Source organism: Corvus kubaryi, unplaced genomic scaffold, assembly GCF_017639235.1.
Source record: "Corvus kubaryi isolate FWS band 111438036 unplaced genomic scaffold, C.kubaryi_AGA036_p1.0 66, whole genome shotgun sequence".
Classification (NCBI taxonomy): Eukaryota; Metazoa; Chordata; class Aves; order Passeriformes; family Corvidae; genus Corvus; species Corvus kubaryi.
This window is the reverse complement of record NW_024582054.1, coordinates 24,770,639-24,789,706: the sequence shown is the minus strand read 5'-3', so window position 1 is coordinate 24,789,706 and position 19,068 is coordinate 24,770,639. Positions and strand designations below refer to the sequence as shown.

At 43.5% G+C, this 19,068-nt stretch overlaps 1 protein-coding gene across 10 annotated transcripts in view; it reads right to left on the bottom strand.

Annotated features, from left to right (window-relative positions):
* Positions 1-360: 360 nt before the first annotated feature.
* The window catches only part of EVL (Enah/Vasp-like), a 121,377-nt gene continuing 102,669 nt past the window's right edge, over positions 361-19,068 (bottom strand). For 4 of the 10 annotated variants that reach the window (XM_042047947.1, XM_042047945.1, XM_042047946.1 and 1 more), the window contains 11 exons: positions 15,810-15,871; positions 13,675-14,538; positions 11,518-11,747; positions 10,746-10,867; positions 8,251-8,311; positions 6,218-6,284; positions 4,859-4,925; positions 4,692-4,754; positions 2,442-2,508; positions 2,007-2,064; positions 361-967 (listed from right to left, as the gene is read on the bottom strand). In XM_042047947.1, the coding sequence (XP_041903881.1) occupies positions 930-967; positions 2,007-2,064; positions 2,442-2,508; positions 4,692-4,754; positions 4,859-4,925; positions 6,218-6,284; positions 8,251-8,311; positions 10,746-10,867; positions 11,518-11,747; positions 13,675-14,538; positions 15,810-15,871 (1,699 nt within the window). In that variant the 3' untranslated portion in view covers positions 361-929. The remainder of the gene's footprint in view (positions 968-2,006; positions 2,065-2,441; positions 2,509-4,691; positions 4,755-4,858; positions 4,926-6,217; positions 6,285-8,250; positions 8,312-10,745; positions 10,868-11,517; positions 11,748-13,674; positions 14,539-15,809; positions 15,872-19,068) is intronic. The other 6 variants (XM_042047948.1, XM_042047953.1, XM_042047950.1 and 3 more) reach the window with 6 other exon arrangements.

The window sequence follows — 19,068 nt, the reverse complement described above, 5'->3', positions numbered from 1 at the left end:
GTGATGGCAGGAGATATGGTGGGACTGTAGAGAATAGTGGTGGCCTGAGAAGAGCCTTAAGCCACTGTCCTTCACTCACTTTGGCAAAAAGTGGCTGAGGTTGTGGCAGCCTGACTGCAGGATGTGGTGCTCAGGAGTGATGTGACAGGGCCGGTCAGGTGAGAGAATGTCTGCCTGTGAGAGAAGGCAGGGCTGCTGCCATTGCACCAGCCACAAGGCACTTAGGCTCTCTTCCTGTGCTCTGCAATGCAGGAGGCAGAGCTGCCACCCCACAGTGAGTCTCAGTCACCTTCCTCTTATCACCAAGTGACACAGAAGTGCAGGAGCTCAAGGGACAAATGAAACAAAGAAAGGCAGGGCCATGTGGACAATAAACAGTTTATTACCAATATGAACACAGATACTGTGATGCACCGACGTACCATTTTTTAATATTGTGATAACTCTGAGACAAAGAACTTGTTGGCTGACAACTAAACATGTCTCTTTCTTCTGGTGATGCCTCAATACATTTCTGTTGGCAAAGGATCTTCATTTACATTGCAGACTACTAGTAAAATTACTTTGAAGTCATCTATCAAAAGCAAATGGTTCACGTGTGTTCTTATCTACTACTAAAAAGAAAGGTAATACATTTAAATAAGCAAATACAAAATACAAAAAAGGCTGACAAATCCAATGTGCAGTGTCAGATGAAATCTAAAAAATCCAGAAATTTAAAATTTAATAATCTTTAGATTAAGACTTGTAAAATGAAGCGAATCCAAGGCAGCAGCAAGCTTCAAAGTGTGCTGAGTCTGCTAATAAAAAGGGTGTAAGAACAAAGACAGTGCCGGTGTCCTCTCTCACCATCTTGCATGACCTTGGTACACTTAGAAATGATCCAATCTTCCTAGCATTCTTAGTACCGTCCAAATGCTTTGCAATCATTATGTTGTACTGATTCTACTCAACTCCTGCCGTATGGCTAGAAAAGCAAACCAGAAAGTTAGTGCATAATGTTATATCCAGTGTGATGGAAAATGCTAAGTAGAGAGGCTGCAGAAAGTACACGCTGGTAAAAGGATGAGTGGAGGGTAAAAGGATGAGTAAGGGTAAGCAGTCAGCTGCTGGCTTGCAAACTGCAGTACTACTGAAAGAAGTTGCATCTGTGGTGTATGTGAATGCCTTATTTTGCATTGGAATGAACTAGGAAGGCTCTGAGGGCCAAGCTGCTGGGATGGACAAGGGTCTCTCCAACTGCAAACTGCCTCCAGGTTTTGTGAGCACACAGATCTAGGGCAAGGGGACAGGGAATGGATTCTAGCTATTTTACAGTCTCGTCTTTTCCCCCTTCCCTGTGAATCTAAGGTGGGGAGTGCAGGGTGCGGACATACATCTTCATATGCCCTAATGCAGCCTTCAAATGGGAATTCTGCTGTACATTTCGGTAATGGCCCTGAAAAATACCTTCAGTTGTAAACTGCAGAGCAATTTATAACAGATACATTTGGTATAGCTGCTGTACTTTTCAATTAATTATAAAAATATGTAGCTATTTGGAAAGCTATGATTGAGTGAAGGTCTGAAATAACTCTTCAAGCGTAGGAAGCCTACAGAAGATTTTTGGGAAGGATTTTCAGTTAGCTTCCTTTGTCCCCTCCTCATCCCGGACCTGTGTGGCTGGCAAGTTACAAGTGATTTCATGCTCGCTGATCGTGATAAATTGATGTGCCATGGGCTACAGGCAGGCCCTTTCTCACCCTCCCACCTGTGAGAAACACCAGCCAGCAAATTTCTCATAGGTTGGTGGTAAAAAAGCTCATCAATAGCATAATAAAGGATGTAAACGCAGTGTTACGGTCAGAGCTCAGATAAGGTAGATGCTTGTTCTTCAAATGTGTATATAAATCAGAGCTGTTCAGAGAAGTCTGAAAACACCAGGGAACTCTCTGCAGTTCCTATCATCTTATCTATGGAAAATTAGTCATAAAGATGAGAAAAATAATAATTTTTCTCTTTCTTACCATCAATTATCTCCTCTTTCACTTTGTGTAACTCTCTTACAACTTCCTCCAATATTTCCTGATGAGACAAAACACAAGTCAGCTGCTCAGAATTTCCTTCTAACTGGTGGAAGAAAATGCAAGTTTAACACAGTTGTGCTTGTCCCCCACCTCCGCTGCTGGTCAGAGCCTAGCACTGCTAACAGCTATGTCTGCACTCCCAGGCACGGATGCAGAAGATGCTGGCATAATTACTTGCACATTTCTGTGCAGACATAATGATGAAATAGCAGTGAGATTGTGCTCTCTTGCTGCTCACCAGCTAGCCCTTCTCTAGGCACCTAGTTATAGAGGAAATCAGAAGACTGAACAGCCGTTTTGCTTGTACAGCGCATGCATGGGGGAAAATGGGTAGCTCGCCAAATCCCTAAAAGTGCAGATGACATTTTCACTCACCTGTTTCATTCGATCAAAATCTAAGGCATCCATAGCCACATCATTGCTGCTGCTCACTGGCTTCATCCTTGAGAAATGGAAGAAAAGCATAAAAAAGCCAGTCAGTTCCTTGCAATGTGTGCTGAGCTGCACCCACCTGATGGTGTGGATGAAATCCACCCCTGAGCAGCAGCACCTGTGTTCGAGTGCTGGACAGGAGAAGGCTCCTTATTGTGCTGCTCAGGAGCATTTGGCAGCCAGAGAGCAGCACTGCTCCTGAATGCACAACCTGACCCTCAAAGATGCTGTAAATTTATTTTTTTTTCCCCTGGTGTTGGGAACCTCAGTGATTTCAGACTAGGAAATGCTGAGGGGATAAAGCCTGTTGAACACTGTATTTTATTATGGCATTTGCAAGTTGCAAGCTACATGTCTGTTTTCTGTACAGCAGCCCTATCCTGGCAACCTAGGCTTTCACGGGGTGCTAAAGTAACAGTAGATTACAGGTTAGAAAAATATTACAGGGAAAATAATAACCCACTAATCCTTTCCTTGGAAGACTTGAATGAGTCAAGTGTGGCTTGTTGATAGTGTTACGTATCACAGTAATTTTTTATTGACTCAGAAACAAAACCAGTCTGGCCCTAATGGCTAGTGCACCTGAGTGTTATCAGTCTTTCTGCTGGTATTAGTCAGTGGGCTGAGCCATGATGACATCTGATAAAATAAATTAAGGAAGCAGAAGCTGTTTGCCTTTTTCTTTTACTCAATAACTCTAAAACATTTGAAAAACTAACCATGCTATACAAAGGCTTCAAATGACTTTGCCACCATCTTTGAGCCCAAACTGGGGGCTGGTGGAGATGCTGCTGCTCCTGAGGGTTGCTTGGTCTTGCAACCCTTTCTTGAGAAATTCTGACATGTGTCCTACCATCTCACAGCTAAGGGAGTTAAGAAAGATACAAATGCCATCAAACTGATCAGGAGTGGAAACAGGTCACCAGTGAGAGCTTTAGAAACCTGCCCTGCTTCCCCCACAGAAGTCCTTCAAGCAAGCACTACTACTACTGAGCACTACTCCATGTGCTAAACTAGGAAAGCATTTTTTCCCACTGAACTCCTCCTCCTGGGATGCACTGCCATTATAGAAGATAGCTACTGAAATGTGATGGCTGCTTTAAATAGCCCATGTTTCATTCCCATTTGCAAGGAGAAGGAATGGTCTTCCATCTATTTGAAGCTCATGTATTTCCTAGAACCAACATGTTTCATTGGTTTTAGGAAAGCTGGAAAAACTATATTTTGCTATAGTAACACTGATGCATCTCTCTGAATGTTTGGGTAGAACATGTTACAGCATTTTTAACAAAGCAGCAAGTATGTGCAGATAGTTGCCATTGGCAACTTATCTCTCTCCAGACCATCAGCACCGTCGTATACCTAACAATGTAAAATAAGGGACATCCCTTCACAGTAAATACTAAACATTCGTAAGCCTGTGTTCTACCTCCTTATTCAGTTTATCCATCCAACTCAGTGTCCAGTAACACTGGGTGGTCCTGGACCAGCACTGCAAGCAAGCCTCTCTTGAGCTGTCCAACATCAAACAATCTCTGTGACTAAAAACGTGGGTACTGATCCTGAAGCTTGGCTGCTCTGACTGACAGGACTTCTGGAGTCCTGTCAGTTTCTTGGCTTTTGACACCTGCTAGTTTTTGTACCCCATATGTCTGAAAGACCTGTCTGTGGCTGGGCCTTTTTACATCTTGATTTTATTAATCTACTGCACCAAGCTTCACTCTCCTTTCTTATGCACCCACTGCGGTTGCATGGATAGAAGAATAACTCCCGTTATCCCAGCTGCAAACTATTCAGATCATGTCTGCTTTTGCTTTTTAATTTCTGCAGAGGCTGGGCAATGAAAGCTTCACCTATTGGCAGGGTCACCCTGAGCGTGCTGTAGAAAGATGTTCCAAAACGCGCCTTCCATGTGGCACAGCGCTGCCAGCCCCGTATCTCTGACTCACACACATGGATGGTTTAAGTGCTGGCTCCAGCATGATTAACATCTGTGAGGCCCAGGTGAGCAGGGGGCCGTTTCCATGGAACAAACCTCTGACATGACACCTCCACACTTTGTGCAGCGACAGACAAAGCAGATTGCAAGAGAATGAGTAAAAGACGTGGCAGAGGACGAACACTAGCGCTGAATGATGGGATGAGCCAAAGGACAAGCCAAGACAGTTAAGAAGCCAGGCAGTTAGCCAGTACCTAGAAGACACGTGGGATTGTGTGGGGCTCTTAGCTTCACAGCTCTTCACCACTGATGGATTTCTACGGCAATGGAATGAAACAAGACATGAGTCGTGTGCGTGCCACAGGGACAGCATGACCATCCCGCCTGCTGGCCAGCCACAGGGACACCCCATGCAGCTCACCTAGAAAGTAATGAAGATACAGGCTTTTCAACAGAATTGCTCCTTTCCCATGGCTTCTTCCCAGAGTCTGAAAAACAAACATGAAAAGTTCGTTTATTCTTTTTGCTCTAAAAATAAAAAAATCCTGAAGTTGATTGTCTTATGCAGCTGCTTTCATTCAGTGAGGATGAGTGACTTAGGAAGAACTAGGAAAATGGGATTGCTGAGTGAGTCCAGTTGCCTACATTATAGGGAAAGCATTGGCAAAAATCTGCTTAGTGATCCCTTTAATTAGGGACCACATAGTTAAACAATACTAAAAAGGAATGGAACTGGAACAGTAGGAGGAAAAGCATAAATAATTTCTATTAGGAAATACAGGGTAATTGCTGCAAGGCTTACTTTATTCAGTACAACACTTATTTAAAGTTAAGAAGTCTTAGGATTTTGTCTGCATAGTTGGCAGAAAATGTGAATGTATCTAAAAAAGGGCAGTAAGACCCCACTACACAAATCTCCACAGAGAATTTATTTAATGTTGTGTACACTTCTAACTCACAGAACATTCCCAAAAGCTGTACTACATAACCCTTGTTGCTGAAAGTGCTTATTATCATCCCAATCTCCTCCCTTAAATGAACTGTTTCAGAGACTTGACAACTTTAAATGCAAGGATTTGCTTCCCTGTAAGGTCCTAAAAATCCTTTTAAAAGAATTACAGGCACTTCAAGGAAATCTCTAGACCTCGTTTACATACACCCTTCTCCTGGCTTCTTCCCCTTCCCCTGCAAAGCACACAAGTCATGGCTTTGTTCCAAAAGGAAGCTTGAATGGTTAAATAGTCATTCCCTTGGGAAAGATTTCTTTAAGCATGCGTGAAGGCCAAGACTGATGCAGGGATGAATGTGAGTGCTTGCAGCTCATCTACTCAGATACAGTTATTTCGATTAATTGTAGGAAAAACAATTTCATCTAGGAAACCTCAGGATCAGCCTTATTGCAACAAACTATTAGATTAAGGAAGAATAGCAGTTTGAGATTGAAACCCCAGCTGTACAGATCAGGACACCTACACTACAAAAAGTAAAGTAATACAGTTTTTTCCTCTTAAAAGACTTAGGTGCATAATGTTGAAGGCACAGATCCTCAGCTACATATCTAACTAAACTGGCTGTCTTGCAATTTTCTTGATTGTGAAGCATATAAAAGTCATAACTTCTTTCTAAGTACAGTTTTTAAAACAATAGGTATCTGGGAATTTTTCTGTTAGTTACTGCTGCTGCACTCAGAAGTAGGACAATGAATCCAGAGTCTAGAGGTGGCGGAGAAGATTACATTAAGAAGACAACTACAATGCCAGTAGTTCAACTTAAATAATACCTGATGAATTTTGCTGCTGCTGGGCAGAGCCTCGTGTACTGGTTGAAGGAGAGGTGCTAGCATCATCCTACAAAGAGAAAAAGAGGATATTACTGAGTTTTGGAGATGAAGCACAGAGTCCTCTTCTACTCTGGAGACAGCTGCAGCATATATAGTGCAAAAGCAAGTTTCCTCCCTGTCCAACAGGCACTGCTGCCAAGGTATGGGCTCAAGGCCATTTACACTTTAACTTTTCTCTCCCTTTAGGATGGCAAAATAAATCCTTTTTGTTTTATCTAGTATGGACACCTTTTCATGATTACACTCAATCACTCTTATCTCTATATACCAAACCAGGTGAAACCACTCTTAAGGACTGTCTGCTGTTGCCTAAATACAAACCATCCATTTCCCAAATTCAGAAACTCTCTGAGATGTGGAAAGTGAGCCATCTAAAGGAGCAGTTGCTCAGATCCCAGTCTTTTGCCCCAGGACAGCCACCAGTACCAGAGAGAGGAGTCTAGGTACTTACAGAATGTAACTTAATCAATCAGTACTCCTCTTAAGTAGAAGACTTCATCAGAGATTTGGATTCTTTTATCTCGGATTTATGTGTGACAGATCATAAACCATTCATCCATGTATCTGACATGACAATATTATCTAGCAACACTCAAAACATGCTCAGGCAAAGCATCAGCTCTGCATAGTAAAATGGAATTGCACCCAGTTTCAAAAAGGATACCCTGAACACGAAATATACTCAAGACACAAATGAACTTTTCTAAACAGTTTGGTGCTATTGAAAAGTTTGTTTGGGGATATAAACCAATGTAGAGTTTCAAGGAGAGAGAAGAAGGGACAGAAAGATGAGGCTGAAAAGTTAGAAGCTAAATAGTGCCTTTCATCTTCAAGTGTATGGTTCAAAACCAGCTTTGGGGCAAGATTAAGAGCAATGGTTGCATAGCGGGTTCAACAGGCAAATTCCATGCTTGAAGCATCCCTTGAGGAACGTGCAAAAAATAGCTGCTTTTCTCTCTGAACAGTGAAAAGTGCTTATTCCTGCTCTTGCTACAAACCTTTCTGCCTGGGGCAAAACCGAAATTTTTAAAATGGATTTCCTACTGATCAGCTTTCTCTTTGGAGAAAACATCTCTACACAGGCAATATGAGGCCCACAGGATGCTTTATGATCTTGCAGCCGTGGCAGAAAGCCTTCACGAGGGTACTGGCTAGCAACCGGAATGCTGAATGAGCAGCAGCCTGGAAAAGCACCACATGGGAAAGGACACAGTGCAAATCCTCTCCTCCCCTGAAATAGGAAAGATCTTCCATGCATACCAGTTCAACTGGTAAAAAAGTGTTTTCATCTGCGTGTTGAACTAAAAATTGCTGCATCAAGATCAGTCTACAGACTGAGTCAAATAATACCTCTCGCATAATCGCTTTTGTGGAACAGAAATGAGTCAAAGTTTCCCAAAGTTATCCAAATTCTATCTCAATTTAGTGTAGGTATCATGAACACATAATTTGACTTTTGCATGGTCTAATGGTTAATACACCATTTCCCCTTCTTTACCCAGACATATTCTCTGTGCACTCTGGGGTCTGAAGTGAGCTGATTCTTGCTTTGCATGGAGGCTGGCAATCCAAAGTTACACTGCAGGGCTCACAGTCCACTTCAGCTTATCTGAAGCCTCAAATATAAAATAAGAAACATGAACTTTATCTCAAACTAACTTGCCAGAAGGTTCAATGCACCTTCTTACAGGGCAAGAATCTCCTGTTCCCTACAACATTGGGATCAGACCATGAAGCAGAGCCCATTAACCTGGTTTAGATAATACCTCCCCTATGAATAAAGCAGCTATTCTTGTTTATAGGGTGCTGTTCCCAGGAAAGGTGGGAGCAGCTACATTCAGCTTTGGATTGAATGTGCACATCTGTTCCTGGATCAGCGCTGCTTGTTACTGCCTGCCAGACACAGTGAATGAGCACAGGGCTTTGGCCCACAAGGAATCTGCAAGAGCATCAGGAAGGAGTGTCTCACTTACGTTTTGGCTTTCCTCTTCCTTTTTGTCAGCTGGCTTGTCTGACTGCGACGCTGCTTTCCTCCTTTGCAAAGGAATAGGAGATAGGGCATTAGCCAAACTGGATGATGAAAAGAAAACAAATTCTTGATTTTTAAACCCTGTTTTGGTTCTAAACAGTACTCCAGTGGGCCAGGTGCTGAAGCTCTAGACATCCAATTTCCCATTTGAGACCATTAGGAGAACTGCAGCTCAAGCCTCAATGTGGACTTTGGTTGTGCTGAACTTTACTTTTACCCACCTGTGAACACCACCCTTAGCAGATGTTTTTTATAACACCAATTTGACAAGTTTTTCATTTAGTCTTGGTTCTGAAAATTCAACTCACAGGAAAAAAAAAAATTCAGGAAGCACTAAGAAAGATTTCTGAGAAAAGCCTCACTGGATACACAACTTGAAGGATTTGATGAAAATTTGACAAAAACCCAAACAAACTGAGCAGTATGTGTCTGTAGGACACAGTGCTCTGTGAGAATTATTTCCTGATATTCAACTGCATTAATAATTTTATTAGATCAGTAATATTTTTTGAAGTCTTTTCCTAATATTTACTTGATTCTTCTAACAAAAAAAAAGGAGTTGTAATTATTACAAATCTAAGGGAGGGAAATATTTGCCAGAGTGAGAGACTAGTGTTAGATTTATGTCCTGCAACAAACTTAACTCGGCTGGGAATGATGGTGGTTTGCGGGTTCATTCTTCTGCTTGCACTTTAGTACTGAGGCAAAGGGCTGCTCTCACAGGGCCCACTGAATCTAGAGAGTGGTATTTTATAGCACCTGAGCTCTCAGAAATGTTTTCCTCCATTACTTACTGAGCATTAGACATACTACCTGTTTCTGAGCATGGGGTTTACTGCCCAGAAAAGGGCCCCTGAGATCCCATGCTCATAACTCTGATTTCTGTTATTGAACATGCTCAACTAAAAAAAAAAAAAAAAAACCACCAATATTTTTTTTTACCTCCTGATAATAGTAGGTAAGTAAGGCAGGTAAGAACAACCTGAAACACACTGCCAGGTTCCTCCTTTCCCTATGTCATCACATCATATAAAAAGAAATTTGCAGCCAAAAGAAATCCTCTCAGTACCAGCTTAACAGCCCAGACTGCACACTTGAATGGCATTTGTGTATTTCCAGCTACTTCCATGGCTCTGTGAAGAAAAATTTAGGGGACCATTCTGTTGCTATCAACTCCCTTGGAAAGGATTTGGAGCTCAGTTATTTTCAGAGTAGAGGCAGCACAATGCTCATGGCAGTGCAAGTGCTTTTCTTAAGATACCAGGGGAATTCTATCCTTAGTACCTGAAGACAGATCCTCCTGCCAAAAGCCATACTGGAGTACACTTCAGACTAGAACACACAAGTGTGCAGATTTTCTATATCCAAACATATAAGATGTCCATTCAGCTTGCTTGCTTGAACAGAGCTAGTTACCCCAGCATCTAGTCACCAAACCTTACTTTGCTTGCAGACAACTTCCAGTTAGGGAAGGTCACTCTTGATATAGAGCAGGCCAAGAACTAATAAAAAACTATTAAGAGCTGGCAAGCTATTTTAATTCTGAAAAGAAAGAAAGTTGTCTATTTGCTATTTTATACTGCTGGGAACCTTTTACAGTGTTGTGTATTTATTTAATACTTTTCAAAGGATTACATCCACAGTCCATGTTCAGAATTTCTTCTGAAATGAACAGGACATGGCAGAGAGTTGGAATCAGATCTTTTGAGCTGGGAACTGTCTTTATACTAAGATAATATTATTTAGAAACTCCATCTCTGTGCACCCTACAATTGTACTTACCCTTCATTATTTTATTCATCCTCTTCTTTCACTATTAATAAGTTTAAAAAATTTAGATCTAAAAATACAGCATCTTACGCTAGGGAACTTGGGAGTTTGAAAGAACATTACTGATGGAATCAGGGGAAAAGAGAAAAAAATCGGAAAAATCAACTGCCTTTTAGCAGCTGGTAGCTTGATAATCACAATTTGCTTCAGTGGAGAATAACTTGGCTAGTCTGTCTGAAACACACTGAGAACCAATAGTTTATCTGCCAAGGTGTTGTCCTTTTATTACACCTGTGTTTATATTTTTGGGCTCAACATCCTGACTGTGCTGCGTAAAGAACGATTTGCCTAAGTTCCTTTCATTGTTTACTCTTACTGAAAACAGTAACTTTGAAAACAGATCCAGTAAAATGGCTAAAGCCCAGAGGATGTATTTACCACCAACTTTGAAGGTACTAAGCTGCAGGATCTGCTGCAGCAGCTACGCCCTGCCAGGTATCATTGCTGCAACACCTTTTGCATTAAAGTCAGGCAATAGTGGCGACCAACATCTAAGCAGGACCTATCCAATTGCAAAGAAGCACCTGCTACCAACCACAAAAATGACAGCACCTTGTTCCACAGTTTGCTGCAGACCTCATGGGGCTTACTTGAGGTGTCAGTACAAACCTTTTTGCCAGTAATTTATTCATTTCTTCCATTAGTCCTCCTCCGCCTCCTCCGCTACTTGTTCGATTGGCATCGCTCTTAGAGACCCCACTGGGGCTGGACCCTCCTGAACCATCTTCTGGCTTAAGAGAGAAATAATGATTGGAATTAATGAAAGGTTTGCTTTACAACCCCGCCCTTAATGACTAGTTTTCCCAAGTGTTAGGAACAGCAATCACAATCACAGCCCAAAAGCAGAGATAGGATGTGTTCTGCCTTGGGAAGAAGACCCACATGAATGTTACTAAAACCAAGACAGATCTGGGTGACGCAAACATATGGGCAAATGATTAAAAACCCACAGTGCTGCTTGTTCATAATTATGTTTATGCATGGCTAAGCAACCCTTACCTAAGTGGACAGCTACTGACATGAGGCCTCAAAAGTGTACACTGGTTTTTGTAAGTATAGTGTAGTTTTAACCACTTAAAAGAAGTGAAAACACTAATATGTAGTACAATGGTGGACTATGTCGAAGAAATGAAATCCTGGCAATGTGAGAAGTCACAGCCATTTTCTAACTAATATGCTCTGAAGAGCATAAACTCTACCCAACATTTCCTGCTCAGCTTTATTTGCACTGCAAACTCACATTTAAAAGTTCACCCAATGGTCAGCTGAAGCGTGTTTCACCATGTTTCACGCTGGGTTTGCAGACCATTACACCAAGCTGTGCCAGGCTTTCCCGCAGCAGAGAAGAGCCCATCGGGGAGTCCCAGCGCCACCTCCTTACCCGTTGAACTCTCCTTAGTTTGGCACCAGCCAGAGCTGCTGCGAGCCCTGACACTGACCCATCTTCAGCGCCAGCCCCTTGGCCGGCACCGGCTGGCAGTGGGGGCGGTGGGGGGGGCGCGGCTCCCATGGGTGGTGGAGGGACTGGGGGGGGTGGCGGAGGTGGGGGCCCCCCAGATGAAGCAGGGATCACAGCAGCACCACTGGGGTGGCCAGGTGGAAGTGCTGGGCCTGAAATGCAGAGAACAGGAATTAGATGTGAAGCACGATCTCCTCCAGCTCACAGATAAGGTCATGTTCCCACTCCCAATGCCACGGCCTGACTCCAGGACAAGTGGTCAATGCAAGGAAGCACTATGCACGTGGAAGAATGGGAAGAGGTAGTTGTATCACTGGTCAGTCAGCTACAGTTGTGCCCTCCTGTGAGACTCTGTCACTGCCGAGCAGTCTTCTCCCTCCTCCCTGGCTGGGCTAGTATTTCATTCTGTGTCAGAATCAGAACACAATGCTTCCCAATTCATAAGTGGCATATTTTTCTGCTTCCCCCACAGCCCTCTATATGGAGATAATAAACTCCATGGACTTTGGTTAACATCAGCTTTCCAGGAGAATTGTGGGCTACAGGGACACACCCTTCTTTCTGTCATGCAGAAGGTGTGTGGCCTCAGCCAGTTTTGCAGAATAACCAGGGGACACTCCAGCTCAAGCACCCTGAGGTTCAGCTAAGCTCCTCGCAGCAGCAGCAGCCTGCTGGAAGGGCTGACAGTGGTAACTCCATTGCAGTGTTTCACCTGTCTGTAACAGGTCAGCTGAACAAATACATCTCCCCTAGGGTATTTCCCTGTGTACATCCTGTCAGAACAGGCTGCTCCTGGTACACATTCACGGGTTCAGTTGTTCAGGAAGTGTTACTTTGAAAGACAGGTGAGTTTTGACTGAGAAACATTTGGAAACCATGTTAACATTAACAGCCTGTTTCTCTTCTTATCTAGGTTTTCTTATAATACTGCCTTATTTCTGTGGTTTCTTCTGCCATTATTTCACACTCCCAATTCCATTCTTGAAATGAACCATAGCTGCTATTAGAAATACTTTAAACATTTCAAGCCCTCTTTTGCTCATGAACATAATAGCTAGTAATTCATTGTGGGTACATTTAATTGTAATTGCAAAACTACACCCACCTAATTAGAGGCCAGCCTCAGGCAAAAATTGAACTGAGTCAAAATAATGGACTGATGTGAGTTTAAAATAACTTTATTGAACTAAGTGGATTTCAAGGACTTACATCAGCTGAAGGACTGAGCCTCCAGAGGTTGCAGTAATACTTTTAGCAGAAAGTAAAAGGGAATGTCTTAGTTTTCTTCCTTTTCTAGGCACACCACTTTAGCATTAAATGTGGTTATAAACCTGAATAGAGCCAAGTCACAAAACATATGCTCTGAATTGCAAATAGGCATTGCTTGCAATTGTTCTCACTCCGCAGGCTTTAGATAGGCATGAGGAATCAAGACCGTATGCAAAGTGGCCAGACCCAAGCCCTTGATCTACCTTCAATGAGAAAAGTTTGCTAGAATAGTTACAGTGACAAGCCCACAACTATAAATGCAGTGAATACCAGGAAGAGAGTTTCTTGAATTAAATAAATTGCACAACCACAGGGGATTCTGGGTATCTTAGACAAAATCCATATTCTGTGTTTCACTGGTAACAGAAATACCACTTAACAAAAGGAGTAAAAATCACCACCTCTACCAATATTCCTACACAGACAAGAAACCTACCACAGACCTGGCCTCCAGCTTCAGAAGAGCCCATCCACTATGTTTGGACCAGCTGAAAATAGGTTCTATATGAAGCTCTTTGAAACAATTTGACTCTGCCAAATGACAAAAATCTTGGTCTGGGATAATACAGTAGGAATATGCATTGCAACAACCCATATACAGGGTCCTGGTTCTGTAATTCTTACTTTTTGCCCGGTCTGGAGTGATTTTGGTATTTTTGCACCCCAGTGTCAGAAATCACATACAACAGGGGTAGCTTTGGGGCTCTCAGCCCTTTTTCTATTGGTCAGGGGTAGTGCCAGCCAGGCTTTTTGAATAGCTGACAGCTGAGGCTTTACACAGGTTGCAACTCAATCACAATCAGTACTTACTCAAGTGGGCAATGGCTGATGATGTCATGTAAGGAGGGATCCTCCTGGGCATAGCCACCTCAGACACAGCAGCGTGAGGGGGAGGCAATGGAAGACAGTGTGACATGGGCTGACACCACTGCTGTGCAGGACAGGATGACAGATGGCAGGATGGGGAGGGAGCCTGGCCAGAGGAGCTGGGGGGGCTGGCGATGGTGGGCAGCGGGGAGCAGGGTGCAGCTCCTAGGTGTGGAAAGAAGGACCCATCCACACTTTTCACCTGGGTTCCAAGGGGACCTAAAGCAATTTGTTCTTCAGGATGGCCGTTCAGGGGTACATTTGCTGAGGTCTCCCACCCTGCTTTATCTGTGGGTGCCTTGGCCCTGTCAGGTGGGACAGGAATCACAGGCAGGATGGTGGGACCACGTGGCTGCAGGACATCACCCTTCTGCAGAGATGGTGCATTTGTGGCAGAGGGAGCAGAAGACTGAGGAGAGCAGGAAAGAGAAGAGCCCCTGAGAGGCTGGTGAGACGGAAAGGGAGAATGGGAAGGATGGAGAGGTGGTGGAGACAGCGAGGTTCGCCTGATGCCTGGCATGACAGTCCTGCTGTTTGGGCAGGGTGGAGGGGAGGAACCTGGGGCTGCTGGCAGCTCAGAGACCGAGTGCCTGTGCAGGAATTGTGGGGGCTCTCTGGCTCTCTGCTGGGATAGGAAAGGGGACTGACTAGTGACCTCAGGGGCAATGGGTGCTGAAGAGACAGCGCTGGCTTGAGGTAATGGGGGGAGCACAACACCAGAGGCAGGAGCACTGCAGTTACTAGGTGTGGGAGAAGGAGACTGGGGAAGACAGGGGGGAGAGCATATGCTTGGTTGAAGGGTGGAAACTAAAAGAACAGAAAAGACAAATGAAAAGAATAAGGTGGGTATGCAGGAAGGAACGAAACCAAGGCAAAGTGGAACAGAGGAAAAGGAACCATTAAGTAAACGCAAACAGAAACTCAAACAAAGCAAAGAGGAGATGGTGCAGGCACCAGCTTGGGGATTTCCAGCCCTCAGCAGATCCAGAGGGGTGTGTAGAGCAGAACCCTGGCAGTACGGGATGGGCTGCATGCTCTGGTGCCAGTGAGGCTCCTCCAAGCCCCACGTGAATCTGAGTCAGGAGCACGAGCATCACCTTTGCACCAGGGACAGGTGCAAGTGACATGCTGAACACAGAGGTGGCCACCCTATAGGCAGAGAGGGAACAGCCAGCACCCCCTAGGACCCACTCCTTGTGTATGCCAAAGCAGGATTTTGGCTAAGTTCCCTATACAGAACAGCACACTAATCTCTGCTGAAACAAGAGTTCAACTCTTTCTGTCACTGAAGGCATATGTCTATGTCTGAGCTGGTTTCTAGTCAAAAACTAAGAAGTTTAACAGCTGAGGAAAAACATTTCACTTATGTGGCCAGATTAACTGAAAAAAACTTGCCCCAAACCAAAGCCCAAACACAAGATGGCCATCTTGGCTTGCTTGCTCTGCTGCCTTTCAGAGGCAAAGCTATACTTTGTAGCTATAAACTATTCCTGTCATCTCTTCTCTCAACTTAGTGCAACTTAATATGCTATAGAAGATTTTTGTAAGCTCATTAAATATATATATATTTTCCATTAAGCTCACAGAAGACTTCATGATCACAAAATCCCCAGTGAAGAACATCTAGAGCTGTATCTTCCTCTGTGCTGTAGTTTGCTTTGTGCTGCAGAGCAATGGGGAGTGCCTGAGCACGTCCAGCACATCAACTCCTTCGTGCTGACGTCCCCTGGAAACACGGAGTCACTCCTGTGGTGGCTGCACTACCTGCTCTCCTCAGGGGTGTGGAAGAAGCATGGGGAGGCCCCCTCAGAACACCAAAAATGCCCCTCAGCTGTACAAGTTTTGCCAAGTGCAAAACCTGCCTAGCTCCACCTGCATGCCCCAGACCTGAGCCCCTGCAAAACAACACAACCATGCCCGAATGCGTGTAAGTCTCTAGCTGAAAATCTAATCTCTAAAATGTAATCATAACTATAACCACTTTTAGCAGTCTAGCTCTTGTACATCACCCACAAACCCCGACAACAGCAAGAGGAGACAATCAGGGAGAGACTGTATCTGCTTGATTTGATACATGCCTGTGGTAGAGGTTCTTCTTTCCAGCGATTCCTGGCGTTGTTGCTGTTGCTCCATCACTTGTCTAAAACAGCAATGAAAAAACCCTTGGTCATTAGGTATTCTTTATAATTTTGAGTAAAAGCTTTATACCCTGAGAAGCACTGTGTGTCTGGGGCAAGAGCTGATCCTGTGAGGTGGAGGTGGGTCTGATTTCACTTGTCCTGGCTGCAGCCAGTTCCAGTTCACACATTGGGAAGCTTAACCAGGACATAGCCCTGCATGCACCAGACACTGCAGGGGTTGGTTGATCCATTTAAGGTAACTCCTCAGTGGCTCTGCACAAGGAATAGGCAATGCCCAAGGCCCAGGAGAGCACAGCAAACATGCATGCTCTCAACCTGAAGTGTATGAGCATTGCAAAGAAGGAGTAAGAGGCATCTCACATAAAATCACAGAATCACGCTTTGGATAAGGGATAAGGCACCACTGGAGGCCATCTAGTCCAGCCTCCCTGCTCAAGCAGGATCCCCTGGAGGACACAATCCCCAGGACTCTGTCCAGATAGCTTTTGAATACATCCAGGGAAGGAAATATTCAAAATGACACAGTCCAGTCTTTTATGGATCAGGAGTCCAAAGCACTTACAGTTAGAATGAAAATATAGCAAAGCTTGATCTGTGTTTTGGTGCTGACTGCACAAAGCCTCTGTTGTCCAGGTGCACACTGAAGCCCTTTTTAGCACTGTCCAGTCCGGCTGACAGCCCCAGCACAGCTGTTCCTGTTCCACCAGCACCACCACCAGCACCACTGAGCTTCCCCTGCAAATACCCATCCCAGCTCTGCACTGCTGCTCTTTTGGCACCTTTCCCCCCAGGAGCTGCCAGCTCCCGTGCTGCCCAGGCCTGCTGGCCCCCAGGGAGAGGCTTGGTACAGGTCTGCAGGGATGTGCAGTTCCAAGGGCCCATCAGCAGAGGTCTGCTCCTGCACACTGGAGCACTCTTGCGGGAACGGATGTCCCTGACCCCCGCCACAAACCCACCCTCACCTGGCTCCTCTTAAAGAAACTGATAGCTAAAAACTAGACTGCTTGCCAGGCTTCTTGGCAATGGATATGTGCATGGATGTGGACTAAAGACTTCAACAATATTAAAATACAACTCTGAAGTTACCCTGCTGAAGCACTTGGTAATAAAGTTTATTACCATTTTCTTCCACAGTTTCTAGGTCAAATTTGCCTTAATTAGCTTCATTTATCTTTAGCTCAGTCTTCACTGTGCAGTTTTCTCTTTTCTCAGCAGTTTACTTCATGGTCTGTACAGTAAAGCAAGCTCAACTCTAAGCAACATTTCTATTTTGACTCCTTGCACAGTATTTTAAGACACCCTGTTACATTTTTACTTGTACTTTCCAAAGTCTGCAATGCTGAACAATTTTATCTTATTTATATACCAATAGAAGCTTTTAAAAGATAGTCCATAAAAATAAAGTTATATTATGCAGAAAAGAAAGAATATCTTAACCTGCAAATAGATTTTCCGTGTTTCAATTCTAGTTCAATATATGGGACAGGAAAATACATGATTTTGCTGTGGAGGGATCAATCCTAAAGAAGTTTTATGCTCAGGACATGCAATACATGCAACTTCCAGAAAATTGCAGGTTTCTGAGAAAATTATCATACGTGCAAAGGTGAGTGAGTTTTGAGAAAGTCTTAGTTGGTTGATTCAACTGGTGTCATTTAAGCTATGACACTTTAAACCAAATAAATAGAAATCTTTACTTTGATACATACCCTAGCTCTTTCTTGGTTGTTACGAATACAACAGCATCAATTGCACTGCTAAAATTTCAATTGTAAACACATGTACTAGGAATTCCCTGAGCATACTCTCCCCTACCTTAGCTTGGCATTTATCAGCAAAATTTGATGATGACGAACAATTTGATACATACATTTTCCTGATTAAACCTGGTGGAAATTCTAGGTTTATCTAGAGAACCAACTTGGAAAATTCCAGTCTGACAGACCAGGAAAGAAATATGGGTAAGACACTCCCAAATCATTAGAGCTGCTGCAGAACAGATTGAGGTGCAGGGTGCAAAAAACCCAAACCAGGGGTTAGCCACTGCCACTTGAAGTCACTGGGGTTCATACCAGTCCTTTCTGACCTTGGTCAGAAGCAGTTTATATGTGCCAAATGCACCCTCCTACACATGCTAAAAGGAGAAGTTCTTAAACTCTTAGGAAGTCAAATTTATTCCAGTCAAACTAAATAAAGCCTGGGATTGGCACAAGGCTACTTAAGGAGTATGCAAGGAGTAAAGTACAAGAGAGGACAAATTACACTCTGACTTAAAAAGATATTCTTTAAACATTTGTGTAAAGGTCTCTGAAAAACCTTTTAAACAGACAAATTTGCAGGGTAGATACTGTAACTTAATTTCCTTGCCTGCTTATAAGATGTTAAAAAAATCCCCCTAGGCTTAAAATTCAGTCTGCTTAAAGAATGCATCAGCATAATTAAAGCTGAAAGTCCTCTAGTGCAGATGCAGTAATATCTAACTGCATCTACTGGCATATCTTATTCCACTCCAGTGGAGCAAAAGAAGCTTTCCCATGGCCATGTGCCCTGTAGCAGTCAAATAATACCTACCCAAAGGGCTTTTACTGTCTCTAAACAAAAAAGAATAAATAAAGTATTTTTATTCTAATATAGTTAAGCTGCTCACATTTTAAATGCACGGAATAGACACCCAAACTGGAGGTCTGAATTACATATGGTCTGCAGAATCAGTGACTTCCTCTGGTTAAAGGAAGAGCTGGATCAGGTTTTTCAGGAAGGCAGTGGGAGAGGTGACACCGCCTGCCTTGGGGTGAGCTGGGGCTCTCTGACCTTTATGATAGCTCTGATATCCCCAGGTAAATCTCAGGTGAAATATCATCACTGCTGACCCATTTAACAGTTATGGGTAAATCCCTACTAAATCTCAGATCCTTCACAGTTATTCATAAAGGTGCAGGAAACTAGTTTCCCTACACTTTCCTTATAGTTTTTGGAGGCAGGAAGACTCCTGAGTAGCTACCAAGCAAAGAGTTTACCTAGAGCATGAACTTTGGCTCACTTCACCCTTTAAAAGTCATTACAGAATCATTAGCAATAATTACAAAACATTCAGAACCAGGTTAAAACATATACAAGTTAAAAGAGCAGTGCTTACTGGTGAACAAAGGACTGCATGTTCATCCAAGTCACAAACTAGAACTCTGCCTCAGCTGAT